We start from the raw sequence: 23496 nt of genomic DNA on the forward strand, positions 1-23496 counted from the left end.
CCCAGTGGAGGGTGTGCAAGGGGACAGCAGATGGATGTTTCATTCTCACACATCCATGTTTCTCTCTCCCTCTCTCTCTAAAAATCAATAAAATTCTTTAAAAAAAGAAAAAGGAAGAAAGCCGTTGGACCATTCCTGGGCACTAGTTGAGGCAATGGCCTTTCCCATCAGTCACACAGGCCTGATTGGGACTCTTCTCCACACACACACCTGTTTCCACCAGGAGTACAACTCCCCAGAAGTTTCTAAAGGAAACTCAGAATATAGTAGAAAAATGTGTTTGTGCAAAAAAGAAAATGGGAATCAAGGCCATTGTTCTTAACCAATGAAAGTAAATAGCCATTGCTAAGAAGAGCTTCTGTCCTCCCCAGCAAAGCGAGCACAGATGGTAACAGGAAGAAGAGTGAACCTATAAATATATCACATTTAAAATGGCCGAGGAATATCCATATTCAGGTTTTTTAGCTGTGAACATTTATTTCAGGGTCACCCTACATGAGACTGTCCAAAAATAAGATACAATATTTTCTCAAGCAAACTTCACTCTTAAAAATAGATTCAATTTAAGTTCAATTGCAAACATGTTCCAGACTAAATCTATCAAGAATATTGATCACTATTTTGTGATTTGAATTCTCTACCAGAAATCATGCTTCATCTAAACACAGTCTACTATTTATGGCATTATAAATGCAATGTCCCCATATAAATTAAAAGGGAAATTAGAAGCGTTTTTACCTGATCTTCACTAAATAACACTCCCCGTTGTCTATTGATTCTTTTCATGAGATCCCCTCCATCACAGTACTCCATCACAATGAACAGCCTATTGTTCTCTGTAAGAAAAGGCATCATTTGGTTCTGGAAGCATTTCAAATATTTACTAATCACTTGTCTTTCAAGTTCTAGAGCAGTGGTTCTCAACCTTCCCAATGCCGCGACCCTTTAATGTTGTGGTGACCCCCACCATCAAATTATTTTCGTTGCTACTTCATAACTGTAATTTTGCTACTGTTATGAATCATAATGTAAATATCGATATGCGGGATGTATTTTCATTGTTACAAATTGAACATATTAAAGCATAGTGATTAATCACAAAAACAGTATGTAATTATATATGTGTTTTCCGATGGTCTTAGGCGACCCCTGTGAAAGGGTCGTTCAACTCCAAAGTGGTCGCAACCCACAGGTTGAAAACCACTGTTCTAGAGGATGGAGAATATGACAGGAAAAAACATATAGAGTGTGTGTGTGTGTGTGTGTGTGTGTGTGTGTGTGTGTGTATATATATATATATATATATATATATATATATATATATAGTTAGCATCAAGATGGATTGAATTCTAATTTCACTTCACCACTTACATTTCTTAGCTCTGTGACTCTAAGCAAGTTATTTTAATTTCTCTGTGCTTAACTACCTCATCTATAAAATGGATATAATAATATAGAAATTCCTCTTAGGATTGCTGTAATGATTGAATGTCAGATGCTTAGAACAATGCTTGCACATAATGACATTTCAATAAATGTTAGCTATTATTATTAATACATTCCTGCAAGAGATTAGAAATCTGATATAAAATAGCAGCTGTCTTTCCCAACACCCCAGGAAGAATAAATAAACCCTTTTTTAATTTGGGTATAAACTTTTATTTATATGACACTTATTCAACCATGTTATTAAGTACAATAAAACTCTTCTAACTGACCTTTGTCTGGCCTTCTCACTAGATTAATGGGCACACTCTATCCACTATGCTCGCCCATTCAAGGTTACCACTGGTGGACTATTAGACTGTAGTACCCAGTTACCTCTGCTCCCACTGATCGAGATCATTATGCTTGTTCCGAAATCTGTTTATGCCCATTTCATTTGTAATTATTATAACTGATAAAACGTTAATGAGAAACAACAGATGTGATTATTTCTACACAAACTACATTGAATACTTTGGAGGACTCAGTAAAAGTGAATAGCTAAAAAAAAACCATTGACTTAAATGTTAGATGGGACAAGTGGAAAATAACTGGGGAAGCTTTAAAAGGATTATGCACACAGGGTACCTGTAAATTCTTACTCAACTGTAAAGAAAAGAAATTGGAAATTATAAGTGAGGGTAGCCTATGTAAAAAAGTGTTCAGTTTTCCAGTCAGAAGACTCATAATGTGCTCTTGCCTCATGCTTTTGCAGTGGCTATTCCTCTTGCCTAAAAAGCTCTTCTCCTGACATTCGCATGACTCTTCAAGTCTTTGTTCAATGTCACCTTCCCAAGAAGGCCTATCCTGACCATCCTATTTAAAATTGTTCCCTCCACTCCTGCCTCACCCTATCTTATTTTCCCACAGCACTTATCACCTTCTAACATACTATTTAAATTGTATTTATTATGTTTACATTTACTGTCTGTCTTTTCCCACCTTTCCCCCTAAAAGATGAGGTAATGAGGCACAGAGAAATTAAAGTAACTTGCTTAAAGTCACAGAGCTAAGAAATGTTAAGTGGTGAAGTGAGATTAGAATTCAGTCTATCTTGAATATATATATATATATATATATATTATATTCTCCATCTTCTAGAAGGTTCTAAGATTGCCCCAGTGTGCAAACCTCTATATCTCCTTTCCCTGGAGTGAGGACAGAAACTATAAATATAATGGGATATCACTCCCAGAATTATGTTAACAAAGGGAATTTTTGCTGATATAATAAAAGTTAGTAATTAGCTGATTTTGAGTTAATAGAAAAGATTATCCAGGTGGGCCTGACTTAATCACAGGAGCCATTTAAATGTGGGTTTGGGGTCAGAGGCAGAGGAAGTGAGAGATTCCAAGCAGGAGAGGATCTACTAAAGGGCCACCTAGCAGAAAAGAGGACTTGGCCTCTAGAAGCAGAGAACCACTTCCCAGGTAACGGCCAGCAAAAAAGCAGACATCTCAGCCCTACAATTACAGTGAAGGAATTCTTCCAGCAGGCTGAATAAGTGTGGAAGAGAACTATGAGCCTCAGATGAGATGGCAGCCCCAACTGACATCTTTTTTTTTTTTTAATATTTTATTTTCTGGAGAGTTCCTTTGAGAATGATAGGCTTGGGGAATTCTTTTTTTTTTTTTTAATATATTTTTATTGATTTCAGAGAGGAAGGGAGAGGGAGAGAGATAAAAATACCAATGAGGAGAGAGAATCATTGATCGGCTGCCTCCTGCACCCCCCACAGGGGGATTGAGCCCACAACTTGGGTATGTGCCTTGACTGGGAATCCAACCTGTGACCGACTGGTTCATAGGTCATGCTCAACCACTGAGCCACACTAGCCATGCCCAACTGACATCTTGATTCAATTATGTGAGACCCTCAGTAGAGAATTCAGCTAAGCCAAGCCCAGACTTCTGACCTAGAGAAACTGGATGATGCTAAGTGAGTGTTGGTGAAAGCCACTAAATTTGTGGTCATTGTTATTCAGCAGCAACAAACAGCAGTGTAGAAATTTTTGCCTATTTTGTTCACTGAGATATATCCTCAAGACCTAAAACATGCCTGACATATAATAGGTACTCGATAAATATTTACTGAAGGAATTTAAGCGGAATTAGTTTAGCCTGAAGAACATCTCACCACATTCTACTTATTTATCGTATATTCCTTCAAACCTGTGAAACTTCCATACTCTCTACCAATATTTAATGAACTAGAGCCAGAATTCTTGTGTTGAGAGATAAGTTGTCTGAGGGTAAGCAAAGGCTTTATCTACACTGTCTAGAAGCTGCTGTAAGGACTTCTAAAGCTTCCAGATAAGCTTGGAATTTCAAGATCCAACAATCTTCCAGGTAAACCCAAAGCATCACAGTAACTCTAGTTTTTCTAAACACAAGGATGCTCTAATTTAAAAAGAAAAAAAAGCTTTCATAAGAAAATGTAAGCTTATAATATAAACAAACTCAGCAGAGGTTAATTATACTGTAAAAATAACCTCTAATTTTATAACAGTATCCAGGGAAATACTGTCCTCAAATATCCATTTTGCATGGTATAAAGACATACTCTAATCTATTAAAGTGGTCCAGTCCATGCACTCAATTCAGCAAACATATATTGAACACCTACTCTGTGCTAGATGCTGAGGATCAAGTGGTGAGCAAAAGAAACCATTAAAAGGGAGACAAATATTAAACCAATTCATAATTTCTTATATAAATAGACATATGCATACAAGTACAAAGTGCTAGGCAAAATCAGGAAAGGGGGCTATTATTTGAGTTGTGATCTCAGAAAAGGCCCGAGGATGAGTAACAACGGCATGGGTCACAGTAACAACTCAAAGAATGAGGAAAGTAAAGATCACCTTATGGTGTTGGTATTAGGAATCAATGAACAGAAATGAAGGCACTTTAGTTAGTGGCTGCCCTTAAAAGTTTTTAATATAACTGAATTCCCTGTTCATGTGTACTGCTCAGCTCCTAGGAAGACCTCAGAAGAATTCTAAGAGTTCTTTTAAATATCCAGTTGTTGAAGAAGGTTGCATGCAGAGAACTAATTTGAATGCAGTAATTTTCATTTATAAGAAACACAATGTAAAAGCTCAAAATATAGTATCTATGTTTATTTCTTTATTTATTGATCTTTAACTCCTGATAGTGCTTGAAGATACTTAGGTAGCATTCCTGGTTCATTAAATACTTACAACCTGTGAATTTTAGCACTCTCAGTGCCAAGTGCAGATTTGGGGCATGCCCCATGGTGAACTTTGGCATGTACAGCCCTCAGACAGCCTATAAACAACTGGCACACTATATATGTGTTTACTGTCTGACTCTTCCCAATAGAATGCAAGCTCCATGAGGACATATGTTCAGCTGCTTTGTTCACTGCTCTATTCTTGGCACTAGAACAATGTAGTAAGCACTGGATAAACATTTGTTAAGTGAATGAATGATTTCTGACCACTGCTCTTTTCATGATTATTTGATTGCTTGTTTTGGGTTGTTCCTGCCTTTGAAATAGAATGATGGATGGTGATAGAATAGATCTTGTATTCAGGTGTGCAAATGAAGGAATTGCTTCCTTATAGTTTTCCTCTCTATTTTTGCCATTTGCTTGGCGATGGCGCATAACTATTTGGTGCCTCTCTGTAAGAAGACTGTACAGCCCCAACCATTGCCACAGGGTGCTCAGGGCCTCATGTGGGCAAAGTATCCCCTTCCCCCATCACTCCATTATCAGGGTTAACTGCATGGCTGCATTGCAACAGGAATGTGAATCCATAAGAAAAATGAAAGCCATGCCACATCCTAGCAAGACTCCAAGACTGATGATGTGGGGGTGCTTGTATCTTGCTCTTTTCTTTTGCTCAGAACAGTATGCTCCATATCCGGGCTGCTTATTCAGCCTGGACCCCAGAACTAAGGCCCCAGTCTCCCCAATTTGGCATGAGTGAGAGATAGATGTGTATTATTGTAGGTCACAGAAATTTGGGTGCTGTTCCTGCAGTAAAGCTAATATACCAATTATTAACTATTTGAGGGAGTAAGAATTAAGGATAAAAAAATTTGGGAAACCTGTCTACAAAAATTCACTAGAGAAGAAATAAAGATTATGTCTCTAATGACAATTTAAATAAATGGGAAAATGAGTCCATTCACAAAAACTAATCACAGTTCTCAGGAACATATCTTTTACAGAAGTCTATATGCTGATACTTTATTAAATACTTTAAGAATGCTACAAAGTCAAACCTTGAAATGAACTGAAGAAGGTTACAATGTTAGGATGTTTCATCTTTGCCAGAAGAATGACTTCTTTCTTTGAAGCTTCTTTTTCTTGGATGGGCATCTAAATTATATTAAGAGACAGAATAGTCTGTAAAGATAACTTGCTGTCAAGAACATGCTTCCTGCTCACTCCTATTGTAACAGTGGGAATTGTAACCCATCTCACCATTCTTTTGACATTGTTTCTGTAAATGCTATTCTGACTAACATGTAGCTTGTAGATAAACAGCATGTTTGTATAAGAATCCTAGGGACTAACTTCAGAAGATGCAGACTTCGACCTTCAGCCATCCCAGTTACAGGAGATTTGCTGACCTTCAACGGTAAAACCAGAATAATGAAGACCAGGATGATATACACCAAACCATCACTTGACCAGTTTCCAGATCCTTATTGGAGTGGACTGTACTGGTCTGCACATAGAGAACATTTCAACTCCCTCCCCTTGATCTCTTTGTTCTGCTTTCCCTCCCCCACCACATAAAAATCTTTGCCCGCAATGAGATTTTGAGATGGGCTTTTCAACAAGAGTCCCCCGCCTTCTCAGGTGTCTGGCACTTAAATAAACCACTTTCCTTTTTCACCAGCATCTGTCTCACAAGTTTGGTTTTCATGGCGGCAGGCAACCGAACCTTGGTTTCAGTTACACTATCTAAAACTCTCCAGGATTTCACTGGCTTTTAGTGGCACTTCTGAAACCAATCTCTCAACATCAGAAAACAAAATTTCTAGAATTAGCACTATATCTAATCAATGGTTTACCATTGAAAACCAAAAACAAAAAATAATGATTTCTGGTGAACTTTTGCTGTATTAAAATTTCAGTTGGATAAGAAAAAGCTGAGGGAGTTCATCACCACTAAACCAGTATTACAAGAAATGTTAAAAGGTTTCTTTAAGAAGAAGAAACTATAAATAAAATATCACAAAGAAAAAAATTTTCACTGACAAAGGCAAACACATAATAAAAGCAGTGGAACAACCAACACTAAAACTAGTACAAAAGTTAAGGATACACAAAACACACACAAAAGAAGTAAAAAAATAATGACAAAAACATAAATGTGAAGGAGGTGAGTAAAAACGGTAGTGATTCTAGAATGTTTTCAAACTTAAGCAAACATCACCTTAACATAGACTGCTAAAAACATAGTGTGGTATACAAGAAGCACATGGTGACCACAAATCAAAAATCTACAAGAGCCCTACCTGCTTTGGCTCAGTGGACAGGCAGGGGTGGGCAAACTTTTTGACTCGAGGGCCACAATGGGTTCTTAAACTGGACTCAGAAGAAGGAGCTATGGCCGTGTTTCCCGACGTTGCCATGTTAACACTGCTGCTGGTGAAAAAGTGGAGGGGAGAGCAAGAGAACCCTCCGCTCTTTCGGCTCCACGAGCCGGATAGAACAGCCGAACGGGCCGGATCCGGCCCGCGGGCCGTAGTTTGCCCACGGCTGGGATAGAGCATCAGCCTGTGGACTGAAGGGTCCTGGGTTCAATTCTGGTCAAGGATACATGCCTGGGTTGCGGGCTTGGTCCCCAGTAGGGGGTGTGCAGGAGGCAGCCAGTCAGTGGTTCTCTCTCATTGTTGATGTTTCTGTCTCTCTCTCCCTCTCCCTTCCTCTCTGAAATCAATGAAAATATGTATTTTTTTAAAAAAATCTACAAGAGATATACAAGAAATAAAGAGAAAGGAATCCAAATACAACACTTAGGTGAGTTAACAATGTAGAAGAGAAGAAAGCAAGAAAATAAGAAGAGAGGAGAGAACTAGAAGAACAATCAGAAAACAATTAATAAATGGCAATAACTACATACCTATAAATAATTACTTTAAATGTAAATGGATTAAGTGCTCCAATCAAAAGACAAATGGAGCCCTGGCCAGTGTTGTTAAGTGGTTAGAGCATCCAGCCCACACACAGAAGGGTTGCGGATTCAATTTCCAGTCGAGGGTTCACTCCCTGCCCCTGGTCTGGGCACAGGCAGGAGGTAGCCAGTAGCAACCAGTTGATGTATCTTTCTTATATCAATGTTTCTCTCTCTCTCTCTTCCTCTTTCTCTCTCTTCCCCTATCTACCTTCCACTCTTTCTGAAAAGCAATGGAAAAAAATATCCTCAGGTGAGGATTAAAAAACAAAAAGAAAAATGAATAAAGATGTGGTACTCAATATATAGTGAAATATTGCTCAGCCACAAAGAAAAATGAAATGTTACCATTTGTGACAACATGGATGGACCAAGAGGGTATTATGCTAAGTGAAATAAGCATCCATTCAGACAGAGAAAGACAAATACCATATCATTTAATTTATATGTGGAATCTAAAAATTAAATAAATGAACAAACAAAACAGAAATGAACTCAGGTACAGAGAACACACTGATGATTGTCATATGGGAGGGGTGTTGGGGGACTGGGTGAAAAAGGGGAAAGGATTAATTGGCAGTTCCAAAATAGTCTCAGGATGTAAAATACAGCTTCAGGAATATAGTCAATAATATTGTAATAACTATGCATGATGTCAGGTTGGTACTAGATTTATATGGTGATTACTTCATACATTATATAAATGTCTAACCACTATGTTGTACACCTGAAACCCATATAATATTAAATGTCAACTGTAATTGAAAAATAAAAAAAATGTTTTTAAAAAGTTCAGTTAGGTTGGTGAGACACTGTTAATTATTTAGGCATCTAAAGGAAAGTTACTTTGATAAAGAGAAACCAAGATGGCAGCATAGGTAAACACCTGAAATTGCTGCCTCGCACAACCACTTCAAAACTACAACTAAAGACAAAACAGACATCACCCAGAACCACAGGAAGGGTGGCTGAGTGGAAATTCTACAACTAGAAGGAAAGAGAAAAGCACACTGAGATTCAGGCGGTGCGGAAGTAAAGTGCAGAGGTACAGAGGCGCATGCGGAAAGGGCTGGCAGCTGAGGATGCCGGTGTCTTTTTCAATCGGGAGGGAGTCTCAAGCTCCCCACGGCCCTGACTCCAGTTCCGGGTGAGTCTCTGGGGACCCAGACTCATACGGGGAGAAACAGGACTGTCTGGCAGCAGGCGGAACTCAAGGGCAGCTTTCTCAGAGGTGCATGCAGCGATCACTGCGGCACACTGAGACCAGGGGGCCTCTTAGGGCAGGACTGAGGAGCAGCCATAGCTGTTTGCTCTGCCCTGTTGATTCCCTGAGACCCCGCCCCACCCAAGCTGTGAGCAGAGGCTTTTGCATATGAATGAGCTGGCCCTTTGAGATCTAAAATTACCTAACAAACTGCAACTGGGTCAGAGAGAACCAGAACATCCAAAAGAAGGCTCAAGGCCCCACAGCAGCTTGCATTGCTTCACAGCTGGGCCTCATCTGAGCACCTCCAAACCCCAAACAAGGAAGAGGAATCTACAGATCTCTCCGTAGCTCCTGCTGGGTAGCCTCAGGCAGAGGCTAAATTAGCACCTCCTTAGAGATCCAAGAGCCTGTGTACCTAGTGGTCAGAGTGGGACCATCCAGATTACAACTCCTCACATCCATAAGGGACACACTCAGGGGGCAGACTCAGTGAGCACCAAAGCCCCACTGAAGCAAGTCTTGCCCCAGAAGGGTGTCTTCAGCACAGAAGTTCTCCCACTGCAGACACAGCTGATTCTTACACCCAATTGGCCGGGAGGTCAATTCCTCCCAGTGATACCAACAACAATCAAGGCTTAACTACAATAAGACTGTGCACAAAGCCCACAAAGGGGTGCACCAAGAGTGTCACCTCAGGTAATTCGGGAGGCTGAGCCACTGGGCCCTATAGGACACCTAGCACACAAAGCCACTCTATTAACACAGGGAAGCAGCCAAAATGTGGAGACAAAGAAACAGATCACAAATGACTGAAATGGAGGAAAGCAAATGACTGGATATAGAGTTCAAAACCACGGTTATAAGGTTTTTCAAGAATTTTCTAGAAACCACCGATAAATTTAGTGAGACCCTTGAGGATATGAAAAAGGACCAACTAGAAATTAAGCATACACGGACTGAAATAAAGAATAATATACAGAGATCCAACAGCAGACTAGAGGATCCCAAGAATCAAGTCAAAGATTTGAAATATGAAGAAGCAAAAAATACCCAACCGAAAAAGAAAAAAGAAAAAAGAATCCAAAAATATGAAGATAGTGTAAGGAGACTCTGGGACAACTTCAAGCGTACCAACATCCGAATTATAGGGGTGTCAGAAGAAGAGAGAGAGCAAGATATTGAAAACCTATTTGAAGAAATAATGACAGAAAACTTCCCCTACATGGTGAAAGAAATAGACTTACAAGTCCAGGAAGTGCAGAGAACCCCAAACCAAAGGAATCTAAAGAGAACCACACCAAGACACATCATAATTAAAATGCCAAGGGCAAAAGACAAAGAGAGAATATTGAAAGCAGCAAGAGAAAAAAAGTCAGTTACCTACAATGGAGTACCCATATGATTGTCAGCTGATTTCTCAACAGAAACCATGCAGGCCAGAAGGGAGTGGCAAGAAATATTCAAAGTGATGAATACCAAGAACCTACAACCAAGATTACTTTATCCAGCAAAGCTATCATTCAGAATTGAAGGTCAGATAAAGAGCTTCACTGATAAGAAAAAGCTAAAGGAGTTCATCACCACCAAACCAGTATTATATGAAAGGCTGAAAGGTATTCTTTAAGAAGAGGAAGAAGAAAAAAGGTAAAGATAAAAATTATGAACAACAATTACATATCTATCAACAAGTGAATCTAAAAATCAAGTGAATAAAAAATCTGATGAACAGAGTAAACTGGTGAATATAATAGAATCAGGGGCATAGAAAGGGAGTGGACTGAGAGGAACCAAGATGGCAGCATAAGGTACAAACCTGTATGTGCTGCCCCCCGACAACAACATTCAAACTACAACTATAAGACAAAACAGCTATCATCCAGAACCACGGGAAAGCTGACCGAGTGGAAGTTGTACAACTAGAAGGAAAGAAAAAAGCACATTGAGACCAAGTAGGAGGTGCAGAGACACCAAGAACAGAGGTACAGAGGTGTGTGCGAGGCGGCTGCACCTGGATGCGTGTTTTTTTTCAATCGGAAGGGGTACAAGCTCTTGAATGCACTGAACTCATTTACGGTGAGACTCTGGGGTCCCAGACTCCTACTGGGATAAACTGGACTATCTTACAACAGGTCGGAAAGCGAGGGTGACTTTCTCACAGAGCTGCTTGCAGGGATCATTGTTGCTGTGGGGGCGCGGGACTCAGGGACGCAGAGACACGGAGTCTGCAGAGACAGCTGAGGACAGCCATTGCTGTTTGCTCCATCCTGGAGATTCTCTGAGACCCCGCCCCACTCAATTTACATCCCCACCCAAATGGTGCGCGCTGCACAAAGCAATCACCTGCGCTTTTGCAGCCTAACAAATTGCAGCTGGGTCAGAGAGCTCCAAAACTTCCAAACTACAAACAAAGAGGAGAAATCTGATGATATTGCTGTAGCTCCTGCTGGATGGACTCACACAGTGGTTGACTTGGAGATCCAGGAGCCAGGGTACTCCTGGTCAGCTACCAGATTTCAACTCCTCACATCCATAAGGGACACACTGAAGAAGCAGACTCAGTGAGCACCAAAGCCCCACTGAAGCAAGTCCTACCCCATAAGGGTGTCTCCAGCACAGCAGATCTTCCACTGTAGACACAGTGGGTCCTCGCAGTCAGCCAAAAATGTGAAGACAAAGAAACATGTCATAAATGAAAGAAATGGAGGAAAGCAAACTAATGGAGGACATAGAGTTCAAAACCACAGTTATAAGGTTACTCAAGAATCTTCTACAAACCTCCGAGGAACTTAGTGAGACCTTCAAGGATCTTAATGAGAATGCCAAAAAATGGAAAAGGACCAGTCAGAAATTAAACATACATTGACTGAAATGAAAAATAATATATAGAGATCCAACAGCAGACCAGAGGACCCCAAGAATCAAGCCAAAGATTTGAAATATGAAGAAGCAAAAAACACCCATCCAGAAAAGCAAAATGAAAAAAGAATCCAAAAATATGAAGATAGTGTAAGGAGCCTCTGGGACAACTTCAAATGTACCAACATCCGAATTATCAGGGTGCCAGAAGAAGAGAGCAAGATACTGAAAGCCTATTAGAAAAAATCATGACAGAAAACTTCCCCAACCTGATGAAAGAAATAGACTTACAAGTCCAGGAAGCGAAGAGAACCCCAAACAAAAGGAATCCAAAGAGGACCACACCAAGACACATCATAATTAAAATGCCAAGAGCTAAAAACAAAGAGAGAATCTTAAAAGCAGCAAGAGAAAAACAGTTAGTTACCTACAAGGGAGTACCCATACGACTGTCAGCTGATTTCTCAACAGAAACCATGCAGGCCAGAAGGGAGTGGCAAGAAATATTCAAAGTGATGAATAGCAAGAACCTACAACCAAGATTACTCTACCCAGCAAAGCTACCATGTAGAATTGAAGGTCAGATAAAGAGCTTCACAGACAAGAAAAAGCTAAAGGAGTTCATCACCACCAAACTAGGATTATATGAAATGCTGAAGGATATTCTTTAAGAAGAGGAAGAAGAAGAAAAGGTAAAGATAAAAATTATGAACAACAAAGTGACAACAAATAAATATCTATCAACAAGTGAACCTAAAAATTAAGTCAGAATAAACTGGTGAATATAATAGAAGCAGGGGCATAGAAAGGGAGTGGACTGATAATTCTTGTGGGGAAGGAGGTTTGGGAGGTGCGGGAAGAGACTGGAAAAAAATCTTACACTTATGGATGAGGACAGTGGCAGGGGGTAAGGGCATGGGGTGGGGTGGGAACCAGGTGGAGGGGGAATGGGGGAGGGGGGAAGAGGAACATCTGTAATAATCTGAACAATAAAGATTAATTAAAAAACAAAACAAAACAAAAAAAAAGAAAGGGAGTGGCCTGACAATTCTCGGTGGGGAAAGGGGTGTGGGGGTGGGGGAAGAGACTGGACAAAAATGGTGCACCTGTGGATGAGGACAGTGAGGGCGGGTAAGGGCAGAGGGTGGGGTGGGAACTGGGTGGAGGGGAGTTATGGGGGGAGAAAAGAGGAACAACTGTAATAATCTGAACAATAAAGATTTATTTTAAAAAAATAAAGGAAAGTTACTTTAATATTTATCTTTCAGCTAAGAAATTCTTTATAAATATGCAATAGTTCAGCAGCAATCACCACTGAGAAGAAACAAAATATATAAAATATGAAAATGTGTCATATACCGCAAAAATCAGATCAGTAAAGTTCTTTATTAAGATTACCATGTTTTTCATTCACATAAAAATTGTCTCTTGTGACTTCCTTTATTTTTTAATCCTCACCTCCTGAGGTTATGTTTATTGATTTTAGAGAGAGAGCGGAAGCGGAGGAAGAGAGAGACATCAATGTGAGAAACATCAATCTGTTGCCTGTCATATGCACCCCAACCTAGAATTGAACCTGAAACCTTGGTATGTGTCCTGACTGGGAATCAAACCCGTAACCTTTTGGTGTATGGGACAATGTTCCAACCAACTCAGCCACCTAGCCAAGGTGTGACTTCTTTTATACTTACTGTATTTTCTTATTATTCCATTAATCATCTATGGACAGCACTTTTCAAATGTTTTAGTGCCAATGGCAGTAGTCATACCTCATTTCCACCATTTCATCCTCATCTTGGCACTTTGCTAACTTGTCATTTCTACCCTGGTTATCAGCCCAGCTGCCCCACTTTCTGGCCTCCATGAATCACCTGTTCCTCTCCACTGCTCCCGTTGTAATGTTCTTTATCATTGGCTCACACATAATGTATGTGTGTTCCCAATTTCTCACCCTCACTTAGGAATAATTTTTTTTAGTATATCTGCTGCCGAAGCGAGCACAGGAATAATTTTTTTTAATTAACATTCTCAATCCCAGCTATACTGCCTCCTATCTATGTATCCTTCAGTAAGCTATTTAACCCTCTAAGCTTAGGTATTTTTCACCCCAATTTAAAAGCTTCTGCACAGCAAAAGAAACCAGCATAAAATTGGAAAGGAAACCCTCTGCATGGGTATTAAACTGATGTAGGGGAATCGTAGTAGGATAGTAAGAAGCTAGGAAAATCCCTGGACAAATGGAATGGGGAAACTGAGACAAGAAAATTAAACAAGATCAAACATTTTGAGCAGCTTGTGAATCACAAGACCTTATCTACCCCAACCAAGGACACTTGAGAGAAATGGTTTTATACCTTCCTCCCTAACTAGAAAATACATAGTTTAAATCAACCTGACCTGGGAAAATAGAGAAAAAAAAATACCCAGTTAATGCCATTTGTGCCAGCTAAACCCAAGGACAGGTGAATAAATTGTTGGGGAATAATAAGTTGGGGAATAAATAACAAAAACCCCCATCAAAGCCAGACAGACCTGAGATAAAAGTAAAACAGTAAAACAGACCAAAGAATAACCCCAAACTCCCCCTATTCACTCATTTTGATGCATCAGCATATTAAAAGTACACCTAGAAAGCTGATGAATATTCTACTAAAACCCTCCCCTAAGATTCTTGCCTGCAGAAAAAAGAAGAAAAAAAAAAGATAAAAAGCCCACAGGACAAAGACTCAATGCAGCTCGCTCTAGAGCATCCCATGCACCTTCCCAGGGTCCCCACGAGACTTGCAGCCAGGGGAGCAGTGGGCAGTGGCAGTTCCACCAGGGCTCACCCCTGATCCTGTCTCCAAGGCCCCCTTTTTCTCTGACTTCCCAATGAGCTAAAGCAGCCCCACCTTGGCTCATTTATTTCCAATAACATTTCTAGAGAGTTAACGCAGAGCACTGCCTAGGCTTTCCCCTGTTGTTTCTCCTACCCCAGTTTCTTCCTTTGTTTCACTGTCCCCAGCATTAATAAACACACTCCCTATAAAACCCATCTGGACTCGTGTTGCAAAATCTTTCCTACACAAAGTCAAGAACCACACACTACAGGAGGCCTGAGGCAGACCTGCTCCCGGCCGGCCCCTGTCCCGTAACAGAATCACTTAGTAAGTTGCATAAATGTCTAATCTATCTACATAAATGTACATCTAAAACTAATATAATATTGGATGTCAACTGTAATTAAAAAATAAAAAATAATTTTAAAAAAGGAGTCCAAAACACGCCACAACGTCAATAAATTCTCAAAACTAATACTAAATACTAAGTAATGTATTTAAATGAAAAAAGAAAGAAAATATTAGTTTTTTGGTACTTGTAACAAAATAAGCAATTTAAGTGTGGGGTCTAGAGTTTACTGAGTAGAGAGGCATTGGAAAGTTGAGAAGTTCTCAAGAAAAGAAGTAATAAAAAAACTGTTATAAGACAGTAAGGAGCCAGGAAAATTCCAGGGCAAGATAAATTTGCCAGGTGCTTCTCATGAATTCAGGGAAGGCCACAACAAAATAAAAAGAGGGACTTTGAGAATTAATCTGCCCCAAAATATTCAGCAGAGGAATTCTGAAACCTATAGACAGGGTATATAATGCCTCAAACCCCCACGCCACTCACTCTTCCAATGAGCTGAGAGCCCGTCTGCGCCTCATAAACCAAATGTAAAGATTTGCTTGCCTTGCTTCTTTAATAAAGATGCTTTCATTTCTTTAATAAAATTGGCTTAATCACAATGCAACCAAGGTCTCCCATATACATTCATTTATACGAGAGAAGATAAGAATCAAGGTTGGAATCCTTCCAACTCAGGGGGCTGTTAGGTAACACCTCTCTGGTGTCTGAGAAGTGCCTCTCACAAAACTACATTAGAGTAAAAAGGAAGAAAGAGATAATAAGTATTAATACTGCGACACAGATGTTGCTAGGCAAACCTGATAACATAAACAAGTATGGGAAAGTGAGAATAATAAGGCCTACTATAACATTCTACCTATTTATGGCAGGGAGATAAAGGTTGTTCATGAATAAAAGGATGAAAAAAACATCAGTGCTATATTATTATAAAAATAAAGTAAACGTTTGATGATCTATATGCAAGAATGGGAGAGATATTATGAAATGCATTAATACAGATGTCCCCCCAAAATGTATACACACTTTAACAGTGCTCAATTCTGAAAATGAAATGTATTTTAATAAATACCGCCTTTATAATTAAGTGTGTGTATACATTATTTTGGGACACTCTATACATATTTTTTGCACAGGATTTGTTAGATAGGACAGGGATCTCAAGGTCTGAGCAGTTCTTACAAAATGCTGTTCTTGCTAAATGTTAAAATGTAGCACAGTATTTTGCAGAGGCAGCTGTAACTTGACCAGAACCCAACAGATAGTTTAGCCAACTGCCAAGAAGAAATCAACCTGTAATTGGCCAAATAGTATATATAAATAATGGCTAGGCCTCCCCTCCAGGACACAGAGCTGTGGACGTGAACCCGTCTCCTTGCTGCAAGTAAATAAAACACCCTAAGGACAACCATACCTTGTTCTCGAACAGAGCACTCCAGGAGGCAAACCTTGAGTTTGGGTAACAGATTCACATCCCAAATAGTTTTTTCTTTACTTAAAATTAAAATGGTTTTATACTAATAGTATTCATGCTATTAAATAAATTAAATAAATTTAAGAATTTTCAGCCAAACCGGTTTGGCTCAGTGGATAGAGCGTTGGCCTGCAGACTGAAGGGTCCCAGGTTCGATTCTGGTCAAGGGCATGTACCTTGGCTGCGGGCACATCCCAGTAGGGGGCGTGCAGGAGGCAGCTGATCGATCTCTCTCATTGATGTTTCTAGCTCTCTGTCCCTCTCCCTTCTTCTCTGTGAAAAATCAATAAAATGTTAAAAAAAAAAAAAGAATTTTCTTTAATTGTTAAACTCTGTCATTACTGGAGTTAAATTTGGCCAATACAAATCTATTAACAAGTTTAATTATGAAGTTAAATAGTCTTAAGTATGATGTATGGTACACCTACATATAAATGAAAATTGAGCACAAGGACAATTTACTATGGGAGCTGTACTGGAAGATTTATGAAAGCATGTGAAATTGCACCTGAAACTGTGTTGTTAGTGAATATACTAAATTTATTGTACTTGATGAATGAATGTAATTAATCTAGTCAAAGTTAGTTTGATTTAAATGTCTAAACAATGTCTCTCTTTTTAATTTGTATTTTGTACTATTTATTGGGGGTATTCTTAGACTGTAGGAGTTACAATCAATGTGTGATTTTATTTTATAGAATCATATAATATGATGTTAATTTTTATAAGTGATATTTAGATAATTCTAACAACAGTATATTTGACAATCTATTAAATGTTTTGCATTGGAAAAATGGTTTTATTCTTCTTAAATATGCACTAGCTTAACAACAGAACTGAAAGTATCTATACATTTAATCATTTACCCAGTAAGAATTTACTGAATACCTGCTGATATAAAGTATTATTAGGTGCTGTGTGGAATATCAAGACATATGAGATATGGATTCTGCCTGCAAAAAACACACAACTTAAGAAGAGGGAGAAGACACAAAATAAACAGCTAAAGCACATCAAAGTGAAAGGTACTTTACGGACAAAATAGGCAGGTTTAGGGAGTCTTAGGAATAAGGAGGGTCCATGGGGGAGGAATGCATAGGTGAGGGCTTGGAGCCACCAGAAGGCATACATTCACAGAGAATAGAAAAGTGCCACAGGATAAGAGGAGAGAAAGGCATACATTCACAGGGGATAAAGAAAAGTCACAGAGTATGGGGGAAAAGGAAACATCTTCCCAGAGGACAGAGAAATGTGGACAGATGCTGGAAAGAGGGAAACACATTCACAGGAGATAGAGGAATGTTGCAAGATAAGAGGGAGAGGAAGAGAGGGGCACCCTGTGGGTTTTGGACTTTGAAGCTGATATTCTGCAAAAGAGTGGCCAATTAGAAAAGCACGGGGCCATAAAATGGGGAAGGGGTCCAATTAGAAGGGAGCATGAAGAGACAAAGAACTACAGCATTTAGAAGCCTTAGAAAAAGGGGCTTAGTGGGTTACCCTCTTGGGAACCCCTCCCTACATGGGAGTCTGTATTTGCTTCCAATAAGTTTCCACCCTTTTACTAACAAGTCTTTTTAGTCAGAGAATTTTATTCTTCAGACTTCGTGAGGCAAGAACCCACAAGGGAGAGATCCACTCCCTGAACCCCACATTTCAAAAGTATAAAGCAATCAGTATCACAACAGCAGTACTTTAAAAAGCTATGGAGTTTACAGAGAAAGAGAGATTAGTGTTTAGAGTGGGAAGGCCCTGGAAAGTATCCTGGAGCGGAGGCTTGGACAAGTGGAACCTTGACGGCTGGAGATGGGCAGGCAAAGATCTTCTTGGAAGTAAGAACCCCAGTGGAAGAGCAAAGAAGCTGGAGTGAAAAGGATTTGTTATGTGAAAAAACAGAAGAGCACATGAAAGGGAGATTGGAAATGGAATTTGGGAACAAATTAGAGAGGGTGTCAAGACTACTCTGAAGAATGAAACTGTATAAAAGTACAAGGCAAAAATTACTAATAATCCCACATTCCACCTAGAAAATCACAAGCATGTCTTTTTCTCTTTTTATGTATGTGTGTGTGTGTGGAGAGAGAGAGAAAATATTTTTACAAAGATTGCATTATTCTACACATAGTATTTTCTCAATTAGTAAAAGTTGTATTTTCCACGTCGATACTTCACCTACAACATCACTTCTAAGAACCTCTTAGATTTATATAAATTATTTAATCAATCCCCTACTGTTGGACATTTGAAATGTTTCATAACTGTCTGTACATCTCTGGATATTTCCTTGGAATAAACTCCCAAAAGTAGAACTAATGGATCCTAGCAAGTGTGCTTTTAACCTTTTCTTTTTCAAAATGAAGTTGGTTTTTTCTGCTTATACAAATAATGCAATTCATAATTTTAAAAACATAATATATATTCCATATTAAACTTCAGACAGTACAGAAAGAATGACAGAGATGAAATCCTAATACACACACACACACACACACACAACTTGTTGTGGCCTGATAATTTTTCATCTTTACAACATATTGTGGACCTTACTCCTTGTCTGTAATACAGACAGGGAATGGTTCCTTCCAAGGCTTTGATACATTTGGATAAATTCCCCTCAGGGTGCTACCAATCTGTTAGGACTGTAGAGCAATATAATCCTTATTGGCCATTTGCAAGCTTCCTGCCACAGAAGAACAAAAGACCCGGAAAAACTTCCTAGACACTAAGAGTCAGACCATATAAGGAATTGAAACTGTCCTGATGGCACACTTGCATTCCACCTGCATTCCAAGCTCACCAGCTCAGTCCCCAAACTCACTAAGATCAAGTTTCCCACCAACCCAGCGACTGCATGTAAGGATGAAACTCTAGCTCCTGGGTGCTATCATCATGGACCCAATGTCCCCTAGGCTTGGTGCTGTGCAGCCCTTCCCTTTGGATGTCCTATCCCCCACCCCTTCCCTTAAATAAATTCAATTTTACTTTAATCACTGTCTGAGATGGCTACTTAGCCTACCCGTGCACCACCATGCTAACCCACCGTGTTCACCTTTCACAATCTACCTTCCCATCAGTAGAATAAGAGTGACTGCTTCCTCCCATTTTTATATTCTTTTCAGTCCTCCCCAAATGCATAAACAAAAGGTGACATTTATTGATTTATTTACATTAAGTAGTTTACAAATTAATTTGAAATTGTTATGGGTTATGTCTTCAGTTATGGGTTTTATTTTGTTTTTTATTTATAAAAAACTAGCACCTTTTAGTCAATACTTGCAAATATGTTTTATATTTTGTGAATTTCCTTTCAATTTATTCATGGCGGTTTTTTTGTCACACAGAAGCTTTGTATCTTTAAGTAGTCAAACTCAGCCATCTTTTCCTTTATGATTTCTGTCCCAGTGAAGGTTTGGGGACATAACTGGAGCATTATCAAAATTGTGCTATATGAAAGCTGGAGCCTTGAGAAAGCTACTGACTGATCCAAGGAACCCAGGAACAAAAGGAATTCAAAGTCAAGGAAGAGAAAGAGTCAACAGTATTTAACAAGAAATTTCATCTGGAAACGTTACAGGGCAGTGAGAAGCTAGGAAAATTCCAGGGTAAGTGGAATAGGGAAACTAAGACAAGAATGTTAAAACAAGGCCAAACCGTGTGAACAATTTGCAACCAGCTTATAAACTGCAAGACTGCAAGCCCTTACCTTTCCCAAGGACAGCTTGAAAGCAAATGGTTAATGACTCTCCAACTAAAAAATGCAGGAAAGGGGAGGGAGGAGTAAAAGGGCTGTTTTATTTTATTATTTTTTAAATATATTTTTATTGATTTCAGAGAGGAGGGGAGAGAGGTAAAAAATAACAATTATAAGAGAGAATCATTGATCAGCTGCCTTCTGCAAACACACATTAGGGATCAAGCACACAACATGGACATGTACCCTAACCAGGAATGGAACTGTAACCTCCTGGTTCATAAGTTGATGCTCAACCACTGAGCCACGCCGGCCAGGCAGGGCTGTTTTATTTTTTACTCCCTAAACAGAGAAGCCAGCAGTTTCAAGGTTGGCAAGATAAAATTGCCAGGTACTTCTCATGAATTCTGGGAAGGCCACAACAAAGTAAAAAGGGACCTTGAGAATTAATCTGTACCAAGATATTCAGCAGAGGAATTTAAAAATCTATAGGCAGGAGGGTATATAATGCTGTGAATCCCCACCCAATTCACTCCTCATATTAGCTAAGTGATGCCCATCTGTGCTCTGAGCCAGATGAAATAGATTTGCTTGCCTTGCTTCTTTAATAAATTTGATTGTTTTAATTGCTTTAATAATTGGCTTTATCACAATGCAATTAGGGTCCCTCATTTAAATTTGGGAGGCTGTCAGATAACAGCTTTTCTGGTGTTTTGGGTGCCTGTAAAGAGAAAAAATTCACAGATGACCCCAAGGTTTGAATCTGGATATCATAAGGACATTGATGTCATTAACACAGTGAAGCACACAGCAGATGAAGTGGGTCTGCTTAGAAAAATGAGAAATTTCTACTTTGTTTGGGGTATTTTTGTGGTCCCTTCCAAGATAGTCCTCAATGATCTTCACCCTTAATTCTTGATGCAAGATAATAAATGTTTATTGTTTAAGTCACTAAATTTGAGGCAATATGTTATACAATAGATTACTAAAAGAGATATGACTTGAAGGTATCTAGCTGGCAGATGAAATGCAGAGCTAGGGCGCTAGAAGGTATCAGGGCTGGAGAGAGGGTTTTAAGAGTGATCTGCTTAGTGGTCACAATTGAAGTGAGGTGGTTATACAAAGTACAGAGAAATGATGATACCATTGTAATAAGTTGGTTATTAATTAACAGGAAAGGTGCAAAGGGGAGGCCAGATAATATAGGCCTGCCATTTGTTCAAGAAAGCTGCAGTTTAACACTCTCCACGTCTGTTTCCCATAGATCCTGGGGGAAGTGACTGGACAAAGGAAGATTAGATGCATGCCCAGTAAGCCTAGGTGACATAGAGAGGGTGCCTGCCTGTCGGTCATTCCTAGGAACAGGGCACTGGACAGAGTAGGCATACAGACATGGCCACCACTGCAGGTGCAGGAAAACTTGATATTTAAGCTCCTAAATAAAGAGCTTCTCTCTCATCTGCTTGCCCACGCACCTTGCTCTCTGGTTGTGCTCCCCCGCATTCGCCCACATGGCCAGGTGGGCCACACACATGGACTAATGGGCTACAACTAGCTTGATGCTACATCGGACCCAGCTCCACCAGGGAACAGCAATTCTGAACACTGGCTTTGCTTTTAGCTCTGCTGGATTCCCAGCTGGACCTTTTCCAGGACTGGTTTGAGGGAAATGGGACTTTGGAAAATAAGGGATATAACTCCACGAAAATATAGCTTTCTACCACATCTCATCCTCCCCTGGGGGCCTCCAGAAATTCTTATTCCCGTGGCGCCCAAGAACTCCACTTCCACTAGCAATGGAGAAATTCCACCTGCGCAATTCTCCAATAACAATGAGAGTCAACAAAGGATATATAGAAGGTGAGTAGACAGAGAGGCCTGAGAAAAAGTAGTCAGATAAACAAGGAAGTGAGCAGAATAATGTCATAAAAGGAAGCACTGACAGACACTAGAAGAAGAGGACATTAGTAGAAGTAAACCATCGATCCATGAAAGGGGCCCTATTTTGGTAAATAAAGCATTCTCTTGGAAGTTAATCATCTATACTTTCAGCTTTGATGTAAGTTTGGTTAGTCCTCTCTTTTTTTCTTTTTTGCAATTTTTTAAACTGTGATAAAATAAATATGACAAAATTTATAACATTTTAACCATTTTTAGGTGTCCAAATCAGTGGCATTATTGCCATTGTGCAGCTTGAGTAGTCCATTTTGCAGACATTTTTCTGCTGCTCTCATTTAGAAATCCTCTAGAACAGGGCTGGGGAACCTTTTTTCTGCCAAGTGTCATTTGGATATTTATAACATCATTCATGGGCCATACAAAATTATCAACTTAAAAATTAGCCTGCTACATTTGGTCAAACATTTAATTAACTCACCCCTAATGTCTCGGCAGGGCCAGACCGAATGATTTCGAGGACCTCACACAGTGCACTGGCAAAACAGAAGTCAGCAATAGAGGAAGGCAGTACCTCATGGGCCTTGCAGGCCACCCCAAGAGGTGCCATAGGAGCCAAGGTGATGTGGATTCTTTTCTTTTCATTCTTGATTTCTTTTTCATATATATATAGTTATAGTTATAGTTATAGTTATAGTTATAGTTATAGTTATAGTTATAGTTATAGTTATAGTTATAGTTATAGTTATTGTTATTGATTTCAGAGACGAAGGGAGAGGTAGAGAGAGATAAAAATATCAATGATGAAAGAAAATCATTGCTCGGCAGCCTCCTGCATGCCTCATACTGGGGATTGAGCCTGAAACCTGGGCATGTGCCCTGACAGGGGGAATCGAACTGTGACCTCCTGGTTTATAGGTCAGTGCTCAACCACTGAGCAACACTTATTTTTTAAAATAAGATTATTGGTTGCTATTTGGACAATGGATTTATGAGGTGGAGCGAACAAGAGTCAACTAGCTCATACTTGCAAAAAAAAGACCTCAAAAAAGTGTTTCCTTTAAATATTGGATTAAAAGCCAGCTGAATAGACCACTGAATATAAATAGGAATTTGAATTTCTTAGTTTTACCTTTGCAAAATTGATCTCTTTTATAACACAGTGCTTGCTATCTGATTTCCCTTTGGCCAAGTATGCTTTCCCAAAGGCACCTTCCCCAATGACCTTAATCACATCATATTTATCCATGGTTTCCAATGCATGAAGTTTCCTGAAATTAGAGAAATGAAATTTTATTGCACCTTTTTCATAAACATTAACAAAGTCAGAAAATTGACCACTAAAATGTAAAAGCACTCATTTTGCTAAAACTTTCCTTCGGACCTCAACCAAGACAGTCAAATAACTTTCCAGGTGGCCACAGGTAACAACCAAAATGAGACGGAGCTTCCTGGTGGGCTCCAGAGGTCAGACTTGGGTTGTTGCTCAGCTTTGGAACACTCTAGTGAGCGTGGGCATTATCGCCTCTATAAAGCAGGAGTGTTCCTATGCCTGCGGAATTTACAAT

General features: G+C 39.4%; 1 protein-coding gene across 1 annotated transcript in view; it reads right to left on the minus strand.

Annotated features, from left to right (window-relative positions):
• The window catches only part of NEK5 (NIMA related kinase 5), a 72908-nt gene extending 49715 nt beyond the window's left edge, over positions 1-23193 (minus strand). The window contains exons 1-3 of the mRNA XM_036301481.1: positions 23061-23193; positions 5739-5835; positions 739-836 (exon numbers count right to left, since the gene is read on the minus strand). Of these exons, the coding sequence (XP_036157374.1) occupies positions 739-836; positions 5739-5835; positions 23061-23177 (312 nt within the window). The 5' untranslated portion in view covers positions 23178-23193. The remainder of the gene's footprint in view (positions 1-738; positions 837-5738; positions 5836-23060) is intronic.
• Between the last annotated feature and the right edge of the window lie 303 nt (positions 23194-23496).

The sequence above is a fragment of the Myotis myotis genome, unplaced genomic scaffold (genome assembly GCF_014108235.1).
Source record: "Myotis myotis isolate mMyoMyo1 unplaced genomic scaffold, mMyoMyo1.p scaffold_m19_p_3, whole genome shotgun sequence".
Classification (NCBI taxonomy): Eukaryota; Metazoa; Chordata; class Mammalia; order Chiroptera; family Vespertilionidae; genus Myotis; species Myotis myotis.